Raw genomic sequence first — 17,563 nt, 5'->3', positions numbered from 1 at the left:
TTGGAACGTAGTTACAAGCTATTCTACTTCGAGTTGAATTCTTATAAAATTAAAAAAAAATTATGAAATCTTAAAATGTAAGTATATATTCTAGAGATCTGCAATGCTGTGGATTAACAGAATTGTAATTTATTAAGCTATATAATAATGCCAAGTATAGCTACTCATGCATATTTAACTTAATATCTTATTACAAGAAAAAATATTTTATATATTATAAACATAAACATATATAACATATACGTTATAAATAATTCTATATATTATACTATATTTATATATTATTATTAAATATTATTAGATATCACTTCATTCCCAAAAACTTAGGAGAAATTTCCCAATAATAATTGTCTTAGAAATTTCTCCTAAAATAAAGGAAATAATCAGCTTTTCACTGAAATTTAGTTTCAGTTTATATGTATTAAGATTTAAGTTAAGAAATTCTAAAGATCATTAATTCTTGAATGAGGTATTCTAAAAACAAAATTGTTGTATATCGAATTCCACTCAAGTTTTAACTCTCCTAAGCACTAGCCCCAAAATATTTCTTTGAAAAGGGAGTTTATAAAAAAAAACTGTTTAAATAATGCTCAGCATAAAACTGTTTTGAAAGGATTATAATAAAAGACATATAATTAATTGTTTTTATTATAAATAAAAACGTTATAATCTGAGTCTGTGTTCTGGGGCATACAAAAATCAAAATAGTGTTGTTTTTTGTATATGAAGTATCTAAGAGGGCCTTTCACTTCGAGTAATTAACGCTTGCCATTTTCTTCCTTTCTTCAAAACTTTCTTGCTTTTGAAAACGAGTGGTAACTTATTCCATGGCGTAAAGCAAGTTTTAGAAAATGCTGCGGCATAAAAAGAAAACGACATTCTTTATTCCTTTTCTTACTTCTTAACATGAATGCATATTTTTTTGAAGAAAACATAAAATTTGGTTAGAAAAGTTAGTAAACACAGTTTCTTTTCGCTAATTTATAGGCACTTTTCTTGTCTATTCATGGAAATACTCTAAGTGATAAAAAGGTTGAGAAGTGGAGAAATGTTTCCCAAAAAAAGTATAAAATATTTTTTAAATCGTTTTCATAAAATTATTATTGACAGTTAACCCTTTGTACTCGGATGGTGCTTCTCGCTCACCATTCAAGACGTTGTTTATTTTTCAATTTTGATTGTTAAAAAAACGCCAGAATGGTAAAACGATGTAGATTAATTTTTCAGGGAAATTCAACTTAAAACAATTATACATATGTTTAATTTTAGAGCAATAAACAAACTCTTGTATTAAGTGAATATTTATGTATTGAATTACTACTCCTAGTGCAAAAAGTTAAATATATTTTATTTTAATTTGGAATAGATAACATATAGTAAGATTTTGCTTTCACTAAATTATATATTAATCGTAAAATTTTTATTTATTGGCATATTTTTAGTAGACACATATATATAATTTTAAATGATGTTAGTTGTGTAAAATGGATTTAAATACTGGTTGAAATGAAATGCCAAATATTATATTCGGTGTTATCTACAAAAATCTTTCTATTTTTTCACAAACATTTAAATTGAAAATAACTGTTTGACATTTATTTAATCAATGTAAATTCTAAATTGACTCATGCAAAAAGGAGTACTGTGTAAAAATTAAATAAATGCCAATTCCCATCGTGATATTTAATTGAAACGCATGGAAAATAGTTACTACTGCGAAAGTCTCGTTTAAACTCACGAATGTAGAATTTTTTGAAAGAAGGAGACATCATAGGAAGTGTTCGCTGTATATATTCGCTCTTAGGAAGTGTTCGCTGTCATTATTGATATATTTTAAAGCATGAATAATATAACTAAAATGGATTAGAAATTCTGAAAATCCTTGTTGAACTTCGCTTGTTAGGGAATTCTTCATGAGCGATCTCTTCTCTTGTCTTCTTCAAATCTCAAAGCATTCGAGCACCTGTTGATGGGATTAAAACTCATCTTTTTGTAACAATGTATAAATTTTATTCTAACTTTTTAAGAGTTATTACTGAACACATATAATTCTATTTTAATGAAGCGATATAAATGAGCGAATCCTCATAACTAAAATTATTGCTCAATATAATGATATACAGGATTGAAATGTCAGTAAATGGCACGAGAGTAACTACGTGACAGACTATGTTTCTTTCGTCTTATAAATATTTTTTGTCTGCTGTTACATAAACAATCTTATTATTTGATATCGTCACCAAATACACTCATGCCCATTAATTAAGGATAATGCAAATTCAGGAAAAGAAAGAGTCAGAAGCAAAGCAAATGTGACTTATTTGTAAAGCCTATTTATTAAACAAAAACAAAAGAGCAAAATAGGTGCTATATGTTTGATATCATTAATAAAAATTGCGATTTTATGCTCCCTGGTGAAAATTACAAAAAAAAAAACTATTTACAAGAACCAATATTATATGGTTGGTATGATGGTTAATACATAGTATGTCTCCCAGACGATGCAATACAGTCCGTACAACGCCTAGGCATGCTGAGTATCAAATTATCGATCTGATCTCGGGGAATATTACACCACTCATCAAGCAATACTCTTCGAAGTTCCGGTAGACATGTGGGAGGTGGTTGATGGGCTGCAACTCGTCGGCCAAGGATGTCCCACACATGCTCTACTGGATTCAAGTCCGGTGAGAATGCTGAGCAGTCCATACGGGTGATATCCTCAGATCGAAGGCATTCGTTTATGATGTTTGCACGGCGAGGACAGGCATTGTCACCCCTAAACACGAATTCTGCGCCCATGACTCCCCGAAATAAACCTACATGTTGTTTCAGAATGATGTCCCTATAGATTTGACTTGTCATGGTTCCAATTTGAACATGCAGGTCAGTTCTGCAACCCAGAATAATTCCTCCCCAAACGAGCAATCCTGCACCACCATAACGATATCGTTCAATGATGTTCTCTTGGTGGTAACGGGTACCTGGCGCTCTCCATATGAAGAAACTATTTACTGAGAATCAGACTGCAAGCTAAGCCGGGGCTCGTCGGAAAACATCACACAAACCCACTGTTTCGGTGTCCACAATGCATGCTCTCTACTCCAGGTTAACCACAGGTGATAGTGAGTTGCAGTAAGTGGAACCCATCTGACAGGCTTACAAGCATATAGACCAATCTGTCCTAAGCGTCTCTACACGGTCTGCATTGAAACTGTCGTACCAGTGACTGAAGAGAGCTGACGAGACATGTCTGATGTTGTGCTCCGTCTGTTTCTTTTGGACGTATCTGCCAAATATCGGTCTTCATTCGACGTTGTAACTTGGGGGCGATCTGTGCTGTAACGTCTACTCATATTACCATCAACTTGGAAACGTTGCCAAAGCTTGGAGATGACACTTTGGGTGATTCCAGTTCCTAGGACTCTTCCAGCTGGGTACGCCCATATTTCAGACGGCCGATAATTCTACCACTTAAAAAATCATTCAAATGCGTCATTTGTGTTATAACTATGCGGTTAATTCACTTAAAGGCTTATAAAGCACTTGCGAAAAATTTTACTTCTTTGCCTGTATTCCTGATATATCACTCTCTTATCGTGACGTACTATTGGTGTCATCTTCTGGCATCCTGTAATTTGCATATGAATTTTGAAGATGTGTGTAATCATTTTTCTAGTGATATATGTATTTTAGTGTTTGATTTCCGCGTGACTCTGAATTATCCTTAATTTATGGACATGAGTGTATAACAGAAGAGTGAAAAATTTTGTAGAGTCATAGATTTGTTCCACGGACGTAGGACATTACAGTGGCTTATTGACATTAACCGCATTGCAAACAAAAAATAGTTAGTATCGAAATAAGTAGGTTTTCTGCTAATACGTTTTCTTTACATTTCTAATAAAAAGGCTAAAAATTAAATATGTATATATTGCATTAAACAATATTGCATGCAATAATATATATTGCAGTTTTTGCTAGATTAATCTGCAATTAAACCAAAATATGAATTTATTTAAATACATGAATCACTTCCTTATATTCAGGATATCGGATGCGTTTTATGTGATGAAAATATAATCAGCTAGCCGCCTTTGGCGAGCATCTTGTTCGTTCAGGTGATTGACATATTAAATGATTAACATGAAATAATTAAATCATAGCGAATATTCAAATGCCAACGGTTAAGCCAATTTAAGCGCTTGTTAAACTTTTTGTTATTTCTTAAATTCTTTTACATATTGTTTTTCCTCTAACTTAATGAAATGTCAGCCCTCTCCAGATAATTTCTAATACTATCTTGCAATTTCATTAATTAGGAAATCGTTGAATTAAGTGCGGCTATAAAATCATTGAAGGAATCAGTCTGAAACATTCCTATAGTTATTTGCCTACATTTTACTGTTGCCATTTAGTAATAGCTTTATGTGTCACGTACGTTACCGTTTTATATGTATAGAATAAGAGATCATCAAAAATTAATATCATAGAAACTGACATATAATTAGAAAACTAAATGAAATCGTTGATTCACAGGTATTAAAAAGATTTTTATCAATTATTAGCAGGTTTCTATAAACATTTAGGAAACTAAAGTTTTCAAAGTACAAAAATTACAATTTGATAAAGTTTACTCTCTTTTAAGATATCAAGGGAGATACAATTATTTGAATTTCAGTTTAATAATTCCCTAAGAAGCCTCGTTTGATAATTTTATTTATTTTGCTTTAAATGCCTCTTATTAGATATTCAAATTCCTGATGATCTGGAAAGGGATGCATATCGTTCCTTTAAATGATATTTGCATTAAGAACTTCCGCCTGATTACTCCCGGACGGAGTTCTTCGTAACGTTTAAGATTCGAATCGCGAAAGAATTTTATTATCAGATGAGTACCTTCAAAGATTTCGCTAAATCCCTCCCCCCCGTATTTTTCAGAATTTAATAAAATGTTAGAATCAATCACATTTATTTCCGGTCGGAAGATTTTTATGGAGAAACAAATAATTTTTCTGCAAGAATGGCATTTAATTTCTCTGATAATGAACATTATAAATATACAGAAGAACCCTATTTTAGACAAAAGCATTTAACCTAACGTTAAATTTCATGCTGTATTATGCTGTAACGTTAAATTTCATGCTGTATTATAAAAAAATTATTCAAAATATTTAAATGTTTAATTAATCTCTACTAACAATAAAAATGTGTGTGTGTGTGTGTGTGTGTGTGTGTGTGTGTGTGTGTGTGTGTGTGTGTGTGTGTGTGTGTGTGTGTGTGTGTGTGTGTGTGTGTGTGTGTTTAAGAGACCTGGAGGCTAGTTGCAACAATATATGGAAAAATCTTTCTATTTCAAAAAAATATTAAAGATTTCTTACTTATAACAGCTTATTTTTTATTACAACTATTCATTTATCATTTACAAAAAAGGAAACCTTCGGAAATTTTAATTTTTTCAACACAATAAATATTTTTTTCAAAACAAATCTGCTGTTACATTTACATTGATCCTGGGGCAAGTTGTAACAATATAAACAACAATATTTTAAATATTTTTCTTTTCCTATTCTTTAATTAATTGAATTAAAAAAGACATCTTCTAATTATTATTATTTGGCATAGTGATACTGAATGATATCAAGAGCTTTATAGCAAAGAAAGGATATTGTTATTTAAAAAGTATTAGAAGAAATAACATGTGTTCTCCAAATATTGAAAAGTTACAATCGTAGCTTCTTTTGTAAAAGGAAAGAGACTAGTGTCAAAAATACAATGTCTAAAATATATACTCAGTTTTAAAAATGTGTCAAAAGTTACTAGCACATAAAACAGATATGATCTAAAATAATGATTTCTCTCTCTTCTTCTTTTTTTGGGAAGGCAATAGGCAAAAAACTAGAAAGAAAACTTTCGTCTGCTGTTTTCATTCTTCAATCAATCTTAATTATGAAGTTAATATCAGTTCCGTTGATGAAAATGGTCAGAATTTCTGATTTTAAGAAGAGTTGTTTAAAGATAAAAAAAAAATTATTTGAAATATTTTCTTTAAACTTTAGGCGATTTTTTTCAAACATTCTCCAAAGTTGACAGCTATTTTAACAACCTTTTGGAAGAAAACATTTTTTAATAATTGTTCTTGCATTTAAGTCTATATTGGCAGGTAACTTAGTATTCAACAAATATGCACTCCACGAAAGGATTATGTACCATTTTATTACACACATATTACCTTTTTTGAAACAAATAATTAAATTTCTTGTTTTTGACTTATATTTTACAACAATATTTGGAAATGCATTAACATTTACTTGTCTGAAAAATAAATCTAATTCATTAAAAAGTTTTTTTCGTAAATTAATGGAATTTTTGGGTGCTTGAAGAAATATGATTCATTTATATAAAAGATATATAAATTTATTCGTGAGAAACGTGTCCCAAATATTTTTTTCAACTATATTAGTTTTTTTTTTTAATTTCCATTTTATGATGGTAAAATTATTTTTTTGAAATTAGAAAATATTCTTACACTGTTTTGATACTATGCATTTATCTTTTAGAAATCTGTTTCGTGTAATATTTTAAAAGCAAATATTTACCTTACTTAACATTATTCTTTGGTATCTCTATCACAGACTCTATTCAAATGAAACATTTATGTCGTTTAGAAAGCAGAAGTTTGTTATGAGGATAAATTTTATTAGTTTCGGATTTAAAAGTTGAAATAAGAAGGCTACTAGGCTCTTTTTCTGTTTTACTTAATTTATAAACAATAATTATCTCGCTATTTTTTTATTTATTTGATTCTCATTCAGTGCTATTTTTAGTCTTTTCAATCTTAATTCTAATCCGACATTTTATTAATATAAGCATATACAATTTGTAAGTGCTTTGTAAAAAGTTGCATAAACAAGTTATTATGTTGTTTTTCTACTTCTTAAAATCTATTGCTTAAAATATATTGCAAAATTCACTATAATACACTTTTATGATTACAGAATAAGCATTAACGGCAAATGTTACTGATTTCTGTATAAGTTTAAAATATTTGGTGAAAAACCATAACCCTATAATAAGGTATAAGTTGTAACTTTTATATCCATTTTAGGATTAGAAAAAGATTGATTCTCCATTGCTTTGTTACAGAAAATCCAAATATTCGTCCGGTGGGTGTACGTTAAAAAAGTTCAAAAGCCTTCATAAAAGACGAAGACGCTTTAGTTTACACAAATACGCACACAGCACAGTAGTTCGTCAACAGATTCTGAGACGACCGCATTTCGACGATTCCATCTCATTAAGGGGTGAAACGCGGAACGATGAGTGCATTTCCGGTATTCCCTTTGACCTTGGATTTCCCCTATTAGATAAAAGTAAATGTAAACATTTCCTCCTTTCATGCCTATTTTGAAGAATTTACTCCATCCTAACGCATGCCCAAAAGCGCGGAGGATTTTACAAACCGTTGCTGAACTATATATAGGCATACAAAAACAGTGTTGTTGTTGTTTCTAATGGCACTTGCTATGGACAAGCCCGCTGTCAAAGACAGCCGATTTAAGCCTCAAGGGGAACGCCTCTTGTTTCAATAGTAGCGCCATATAGGACCAATAATACGACTTAGCTACATACACGTCACAACCCTTTTTACGGGGTGGACTTCATTCACGCATTTCATTCACTCAACCACAGATCGTAATTTAGACCTGAATCAGAGAACGATCACCCCTCATCCAGTACCCCCAGTAGTATTACTCTCGACATGGAGGACTTTGCGACCACAACAGATTTAATGCGCGTCAGCCATCAAGCACGCGGGGAATCTTCGGCCGGCGGGGTTCGAACTCGCAACCTAAGGGACGCGAATCCGACGCTCTACCAACCAGGCTATCCCGGCCTACAAAAACAGTATTTGCAGTAAACAGAAACGCACAGGCAATAAATAACCTTAAGAGCAAAAAGCGTTCAAAGAAACTCGCAGGAGATCAGCATACCAGAGAGAAAAGATGCCGAATCAGATGTCATTTTCGTCTTTGGATCACGACTCAAAATTAAAAGATCTATCCTCAGGATAGCCGTCATATTGCTTCATAATGGTGCGTAAGTAAATTAAAATGCCAAAATGATTTATCATTTATCATCATCTTGATGACGTCACGAATAAATTACGAATTATTGCAATATGCTATCCATTGCTCTATTTAATAAAACAATAATTAAATTAATGGAATGCAAGGTAAATAACTAAAACAGAACAAATTCTTTAGAAAAATGCCATTGATATTCATCCTGATTGCATCATTACTAGCTAACGAGGATTCTTAAATACGTGGTCCCTGATGTTTTGCATTCAATGAAAGGTACAGTAATTACACCTCAAAGGCTCTCTGTCAGAAATAAGACGTCTTTAACTTACAGATCACACTAATAATTTTGGCTGCATCATTAAACTTTCTGACTGTTTAAAATTTCTAGTCTGAGATTATTAAGCCTGTATTTGTTCGTTTCCTAATTGGAAGAAGAATCATATCTAGGAGTATGTGAAACATGCATTTCAAGATATTTTACTTGCATCTAGATATGATTTATCTCAATCATACTTTGTTAGAATGTCTAATATTGACTGTTATTACTCAGATGATGAATACAATATAGAATGAATTCGTAGATATTTTAAAATTTTTTAATTAAAAAGTCCTAATTAAAAAATATGTTTATATTTGATTGTAACGCTATTATAATGACAAATATTCTATATATTTCTTTATTTTGTTTTGAATAGTTTATATTATTATTCGGAAAAGTCTGACAAGATATAAGGAGATTTTATTAGTATTTTTCTGTTTGCTTCTTAATCCGATTTTCTCAGCTTCGTTTTTACGAGACCATATTTACAACAAGATGATATTTTCAAATCCCATTTTATTCAAATTACTTCAATTATTTTTCTTTATTTCCAGATATATGACGATAGATTCCTTTTGAAATCTTCTTCAAACCTTAAAGCTAAAATGTCCACACATTCATTGTTCTTAGCATATATAAGTACTAATATAATCCATTTAAGAATTCGTTTATCTTGTTCATGGCTCATCACTAGATAATGCCTAAATTGATTAGTGCCTTGAAAAGAACTAATAATCAATACTTATCACACTCTGTCACTATCATATTTATCTGTCCCTTGAGTGGTCACCAACAAAGGCAAAATTAACTCTTTTGGGTCAAAAAAAGCATTTGACGGTATTATGCACTTATGTGACGACTTTATTGTGCACTCATGAAGCAATCCTTCTCTTCTGAGTTGATATTCGTCATTCTACTGTGCAATAAGTAGAAAAACAAACCTATTCACAAGAGTGTAATTACAAATGTTTGTTTGTTATCAGATCTGTATTCTCATATTAATAATATTTTTCATGCAATTATTATTATTGCTTACAATTTTTAAATTAATTTTAAATACTTTATTAAAATAAAAGAAGTAAAATCTAAAAATTGAATTCGTATGACTGGATAGTTTATATTTTGGATTTTAAAGTGGCGCAAAAATGGCCAATGATTCTTTTTCGCTCAAATAAAATAATCAATAAAAATTTCCATTCCTTTTTTGAAAAAAGTTTTAAAATATAAAAAAAAAATTCTTGACAAATACCTAATGCATTGAATTTTGGAAAATTCGTTTCTGAATGAGCACACAATAACCAAGAAGAAAGTATGTGTATTAATCTCGAGTCAAACTGCTATGTAAAGCATTTTAAACAAATTATGCACCACGAGATCTACAAAATTACGCCAACCTAAAAATGAAAAAATGCTGACAAGAAATATTCTTTAATATGATTATTCCAAATTTTTAATACTCGTATTTATAATATAAAAATATTAAAAGTTTGAAAAGTTATTAGGTGTAGTTTGTTAGAAACACAAAAGATTTTCTTTGCATTATTATTTTTATTTTATTCAAAATAATTCAAAGAATCTATATTACGTTATTTTTTATTATTGGAATTTCAAATATTGGAACGATTCTTAAGAGAACTTTCATAATATTTAAACCTAAATTTCCCTAAAAATAATTTTATTTATCGTGTTTTTATTTATTTTATAATATAGTAATTCATCTTAACAAATGTGTATTTAAAGCCCTTTTCTATCCATCAATACAATTCAAAATATAAAATGAAATATAAATTCTATTTTATAAAAAGCAGATATAAAAATAAACTTTTCGGTCTCTTCATAAAACAGTTTTTTTTTCAAATACTTTTTAAGGAAGGATGACTATTTTAGTACTTATATGAAAAACTTATATGTATTTTGTATGAAAAATTATTTTTTAGTTATCATAAAAACTGGAACTAAATTTCCTTATTCCATATCCTGTTATAAATTAGAATTTCTTGACATAATTTAGAATTATCGAATGTCTGTCAACATCATCTCGGTATTCTTATGACAAAATATAAATTTACCATAACACTATTAAATTGTCTATAGATGGGCATGTATGTTTATATAATGAGATTTCTATCCAACTATTTATATAATGTTACGAATAAAATTTTATGCAAAGTAATCTTTTATATAAAAGAGTAAAAATAAACTTCAATTTTTTAATGCTCTTTTAATGGTGATTGGTTCCTTTTCAGTTATTTAATGAGATTGTTTAAGGAAAAAAAAAAGCAGAGAATTTTTTAAAGCATCTTTAAGATCTTCAAAAACATTTTTCTTCATTTATGAAAGGAGCATATTGTGGTAATTATTGTAAGCATTTGCACACCGTAATAGTAATTTGAGAAATATATTCTTCTATAAATTTCCGAAGGCAATAGGGAAACTTTCCAATTTATTAAGATTTTAATAACTTTCAAGATCGATTTATTCTTATTTAAATTGATTCATTTGTCAATACAAATTAATTCTTTTCTACCTCACCACAATCCGTTTGTTGAAAAGTATTTACAATCAATCCCTCTACGCCAAACATGTCCTTAAGGAAGGTAGATAGTGGTGTCAAAATAGGCAAGATAATCTGTTTTACCTGCAAAATTCAACACGAGGAAAATTTTGAAGTACTTCTTTTAATAGCGACGAAGAAAAAAAATAGAGCAATAAATTTTGACATCGGTTTAAACTCGGGAATAAAAGACATCTTTGCCGCTGGAAAGTTAGAATTAATAATTCAGTTTCTTTTTAGTAAAAGACATATTTTTTAATTGCAAATATTTTTATAATTTTCTATGCAAGATCAGTCACACTTAAGACTAAAAGTAGTTACAAGTAATGGGAAATAATAAAAAGTATATATTTCAAATATTTTATCTTTAATTTAGTATCTAATAGCTATTTTAATATCTAATATCTACGTACTATTTCACAAACGGAAAAAAAACCTAGAAAAGTAAGAAAATTTAAAAATCACTTATTAATTATTATTGATTAATTCACTTAAATAATTATATTTTACAGAGTAACTACGATTATCTTAACATTGATAATAAATACTTGAAACACAAAGTCATTTTATTACAGTGTGTTTAAGAAAATAATAGTGTATTGCTGAAGAAGGGTCTATAAGCGTTATTTTACTAAATAGAATTCTAAAAATACCTCTTAGATAATGACAGGTTGCCAACTTCTGGTATAAAAGAAAGTATAATGTTAGAAAAAAACTCGGTTTTTTTTGTATATATATCTTATGGAATGCAGTGAAAGCTCATGTATTATTTAAATTTGGACAGTACAGCAACAGCCGAGTACACAAAGTCATTTTATTACAGTGTGTTCAAGAAAATAATAGTGTATTGCTGAAGAAGGGTGTATAAGCATTATTTTGCTAAATAGAATTCTAAAAATACGTCTTAGATAATGACAGGTTGCCGACTTCTGGTATAAAAAAAAGTAGAATGCTGGAAAAAAATTCGGTGGTGTTTTTTGTATATATATCTTATGGAATGCAGTGAAAGCTCATGTATTATTTAAATTTGGACAGTACAGCAACAACCTAGTACACAAAGTCATTTTATTACAGTGTGTTCAAGAAAATAATAGTGTATTGCTGAAGAAGGGTGTATAAGCATTATTTTGCTAAATAGAATTCTAAAAATACGTCTTAGATAATGACAGGTTGCCGACTTCTGGTATAAAAAAAAGTAGAATGCTGGAAAAAAATTCGGTGGTGTTTTTTGTATATATATCTTATGGAATGCAGTGAAAGCTCATGTATTATTTAAATTTGGACAGTACAGCAACAACCGAGTACACAAAGTCATTTTATTACAGTGTGTTCAAGAAAATAATAGTGTATTGCTGAAGAAGGGTGTATAAGCATTATTTTGCTAAATAGAATTCTAAAAATACGTCTTAGATAATGACAGGTTGCCGACTTCTGGTATAAAAAAAAGTAGAATGCTGGAAAAAAATTCGGTGGTGTTTTTTGTATATATATCTTATGGAATGCAGTGAAAGCTCATGTATTATTTAAATTTGGACAGTACAGCAACAACCTAGTACACAAAGTCATTTTATTACAGTGTGTTCAAGAAAATAATAGTGTATTGCTGAAGAAGGGTGTATAAGCATTATTTTGCTAAATAGAATTCTAAAAATACGTCTTAGATAATGACAGGTTGCCGACTTCTGGTATAAAAAAAAGTAGAATGCTGGAAAAAAATTCGGTGGTGTTTTTTGTATATATATCTTATGGAATGCAGTGAAAGCTCATGTATTATTTAAATTTGGACAGTACAGCAACAACCGAGTACACAAAGTCATTTTATTACAGTGTGTTCAAGAAAATAATAGTGTATTGCTGAAGAAGGGTGTATAAGCATTATTTTGCTAAATAGAATTCTAAAAATACGTCTTAGATAATGACAGGTTGCCGACTTCTGGTATAAAAAAAAGTAGAATGCTGGAAAAAAATTCGGTGGTGTTTTTTGTATATATATCTTATTGAATGCAGTGAAAGCTCATGTATTATTTAAATTTGGATAGTACAGCAACAAGCAAATTGCTCACCTGCAGATAGAGGACCAGCTTGCACGTGATGCTGCCGAAGAACCACGTCTTGGTGACATCCCACAGCACGGTCGGTGGCAAGCAGATGAGGATGACCAAAAAATCAGCGACAGCAAGATTCACAATGAAGTAATTGGTAACTGTCCGCATGCTGTGATTTCTGTACACAGACACACAAACAAGAGCATTTCCCACCAATCCAACAATGAATACAGTCAGGTGCAAAGTGATCAATACCCACTCGTAAGTAGATGGGAAAATATAATCTTCGATCATTGCAATATAGTCCTCGTCTGAAACGCAATATTCGTTGGTGCAATCAGATTTTGAAGTGTTTGAAGAGTTATAGGTCCAGTTTTCCCAACGAGTTTCGTACAATACAGGCAGGTCAGTTTGTGAGACATCCATTTTGTAGTTTGATGATACGAATATGCAAAGATGCAATCTTTCTTAAATACGAAATTTCACAATTATGTATATATCAAGTGATTTTACAATATAATCATGCATATTACACTAAATAGCAATCCAAATAATTGCACAAAGTATTTATCTTTTTGCTAGAATTTAAGGGAACATGTTCTTATGTCAGTGAACACGGAAAAAAATATTGAGATTTCCAGTTTATTCGTGTTTTGTTTTCAGTCAAGATAGTTTCTGCATCTATAGCTAGGAAATGATTACATTTGATTAAATGTATCCATCATTTTTTTTATTTGTTTGAAAGTACTTGACATGCGTCATATATAAAAAAATTTAAAAAAACATCAGTATTAAATGAATTCTTATTGTAAATCAATAATGCCTATGAATCAACATTCCCAGCCATAAATAAACGAATCATCAATATAAGTTTCCGTAAGAGAAAAAAATTAAAAGAACACATTTGTTTCCAGATCTCTTTTTAATGCCTTAAGCTAGTAAGATTGTTGTTTTAACAAAAATGGGCATTCTAACACTGTGATCAATAAAAACAATACATAACAGTTTCAGAAATTGTTTTAACCAATGATTTGTCACCCCTTTCTATCACAAGGAAAAACAGTTATGAGATTTTTGTAAAACTAATAACTTGCATAGAAAATGTTTCTTTTTATCTGAAGTTTTGAAGTAAAATAGAGTGAGCAGATCGTTCTATTAGATATTAAGAAGCATGATCATGATCAAGAATTAAATAAGCAGAGGTAGAGAAAAAAAGTCAATTTATGAACTGTATCTTAACTGTTGGTACATATTCACGTTAATGTCATATTTAATGAATGTTCTAAATGATACATCAGTTTTCAAACCCAAAATAAGAGTTATGTATTTTTAGTGGCAGTACCTGTTCTCTTTTATTTATTCGTAAATTTGATGATTTTCATTCTTAATCTGTTTATTAGAATTTCTTTTTAGAAACTTTCTATAAATGTTCATTCTATTGAGATCATGCATCGAAAAAGATGATAGTTTGTTTCCTTTCTTATTTAATGCTTTGAAAAATATTATTATCCTTCTCCAGAAACGAAATTTTCTTGCAATCAATTATATCACAAATTCTTCAAATATTTCTCACTTTTCAAACTTTTGTCACAATGTTCTTTCTTATTTCATATCTCGAAGCTTTAAAATTTTAAAACAAACGAAAAATCTATGACAAAAATAATCGCAGACAGATTCAAAAATAATAATTTAAATATGATAGAAAACTCCAATATGCAATTCCGTATGTCTATAAAAGTCTTCTTGGTTATTCCATGATATAAAGAAATATTCAGGATCACGTTCTTGAAGATTTAATTATCTAAAAGAAGAAAAAAAAATGTTTTTAAAGAAATGCAACACACATAAATCATAAATATATAAATGTTATAATGCTACAAAAGCCTTAATTAATATAAGTGTCTAATATTATTTTTGTAAAAATTTGATACCATATTGATTTCTCATACTAAAAAATGTAAATGAATCACATCCTAGATATATTAAATTCCTATTTTAATATATAAATAAAAAAAGTCAATTAAATATTAGGAACTAACAAGACACTGGTAACATTCGGTAACCAGTTGTTCATTCACCATAATAATGGTATTAAGTCACTCATGTCAATTAATTTTCATGAACTACATTTCATCACAGCAAAGGAAAAAATGCATTTAGAATAAACTAAGATCATTTTGATTCCACTAAACTCTAAATTAAGAGCATTTTGATTTCAGGTCCACTAAATTTATTATTAGATGTTTCTCAAAACAAACAAGGGATGGGGGTGGTAAGCGGTCATCTATGACATATCTGGGGATGATCAGGTATCACATTAACATAAAAATTGGCTTTGCTTCAGAGATGCTGTAAATGTTTTATTTTATAGAAAGTACATTTCCTCTCCAGCCCCACGCACACAATTTTTTGATTTCTCTAAACACTGAATGGAGGGCAGGGAAAGGCGACAACTGATGATATATATAAATATCACAAGTTTTAATATGAAATAAAAAATTCTGGAACTCAGAACAATAATTAAGAGGATATTGTAAGGTACTGCAGTATATTGCAGGGGTTTTTTTCATTGAAAATGTACTGAAAAGTAGTGTTTCTGTAATTTATCTTGATAGGACAGTAATCTTGGGGTATACGACAATTGATGACTTGACTTTTGATTAGTTATCAAAAATCGAGTTTTCGTAGCAAATAAATATTGGCGAATTGCCATAGAAGTTGAAGCTCAGTTTCTATGATGTTTTTACAATTGATAATGAATAATGATGTATTGTTTTTTAGATACCGTTTGAAATTGAAACGGTAGCCGTTGAAGATTGGTCATAACATTAAAATAACATTTACGAACATGAACAATGGTTGAGGCTTCAGAACTGCTTTCTTTGGTATTGTTTTTTTTTAATATAACTTCACATGGAATTATCTATATGTTTTAAAACGCGCCGTAGTTTGATATAAAAGTTTATAAATGAATGAAAAGGCTGAAAGTATAGATACATAAAATTATAGTAGACCTCGATTATATAGTATCTGTAATATCTGGTCTATTTGTAAACATAATTATTCGTTCAAAAATTAGAAATAATTTACTTTGTCAAAACACTGATACTTAATGTCTGCTTCATTCTCCTTAGTGCCTAGTATAAAACGCAAGTTAAATCTTGAAAATCTCGTACCTTTGTCAGTTATATATGAAACATCAATCAGCTGGGATTAAATTTGAATTGCTCCTAGTTACAAAAATAAATTGCTGTTTCATTTCCGTCTGTGTTTTTTCCTTATGCAAGCTGTATCATTTATCAATAAAAACGAAAAAAGATTTACAAAGTTTTTGTATTGATTAAATTGTCTTTATATTTTAATTCGCATGATTTTAAAAATGCATGTATTTTTGTTTTATAGTGTTCATGATTTTATGTTTCCTACAATTCATTAAACATGAAAAAGCAGTTGCTTTCATATAAAATTTAAAGTTCTATAGATATCAAAATATATTTATAAAATTTACTCTATACGAATATAGGCAATTTTAGTATTAAACGGATCCTTTGAATGGTTTGAGTAGACCAGGAATCGGAACTCTGACATTATTAGACTTTTCTATTATCCATTTCCATATTAAGTGGAATATTTATGAATTCATTCTGTTTTGGAAAATAGGTTTATCATTTAAATACTGTTAGCAATTTCATTAATATATGTATAAATTTTGGAAAAAGAATTGAGTGATCACAGATGAGTTAAAATTAAATGACAACCATTTAATGTAAACATCATGTGATAACCAAAATTCACAAAATTGAAATGCTAAAAAGTTTTTCAAGCCTGCGATTTTGACAGGAAACATACGTTTAACACCACTGAATTCTGAAGGATTTCGGACTAATCTCTGATGGATACGGCTACATATATTATTTATGTAGCCGTATCCATCAAAGCAATAATTTTATCACTACTTACTAGGATAATGCTTGAAAAAAATCTTACTAAAAATGAGATAAGAAATAGATTAAATATATGTGATGTTTGATGTATTAGTCAGCCAGACCATTTTATCACTGACTGACGTCACAATTTATAAAGTGATTTGAAATTCCACATGTCTTAGTTCAACAACTTTAAAACTTTTTTGCTGATTTATAAATTCTGGTAGGCTTTCTTGCAGAAATAGCAGAAAATTACCTCCTTTTAGTCACTTACCACATCTGCAAGACTTGAAATATTATTTTGATTTATCTCCACATCAAAATGATGCTTCAGGCATGCATGTCACCGCCATTTTGATTCGTTTCAGTGCGTTCCATTCCCAACAAGTCACGAACTTTAAAACATACCGCTAATACGAGTGAAGAGATATTAGGAGAATGAGACAACATTTGGATTCTCTACTAAATTTAAATTAGTTGCAAAATCAATACATTGTTTTACATTTTATTCAGTGACTTTCTAATTTATCCATAGCCAATTATTTCTCGGAATTTCATATTGTTTTTTGTCAAAGAAAATTAAAATATATTGCTTAATTTTTTTCTCATTCAAAGGAGGAAAGAGAATCAAT

General features: G+C 29.6%; 1 protein-coding gene across 1 annotated transcript in view; it reads right to left on the bottom strand.

The window, feature by feature from the left end:
• The window catches only part of LOC129963254 (orexin receptor type 2-like), a 182,528-nt gene that overhangs the window by 13,290 nt on the left and 151,675 nt on the right, over nt 1-17,563 (bottom strand). Inside the window, exon 4 of the mRNA XM_056077491.1 lies at nt 13,024-14,806. Coding sequence (XP_055933466.1) covers nt 13,024-13,431 — 408 coding nt within the window. The 5' untranslated portion in view covers nt 13,432-14,806. The remainder of the gene's footprint in view (nt 1-13,023; nt 14,807-17,563) is intronic.

The sequence above is a fragment of the Argiope bruennichi genome, chromosome 3, assembly GCF_947563725.1.
Source record: "Argiope bruennichi chromosome 3, qqArgBrue1.1, whole genome shotgun sequence".
NCBI classification, from domain to species: domain Eukaryota; kingdom Metazoa; phylum Arthropoda; class Arachnida; order Araneae; family Araneidae; genus Argiope; species Argiope bruennichi.
This window is presented reverse-complemented; position numbering and strand designations above follow the sequence as displayed.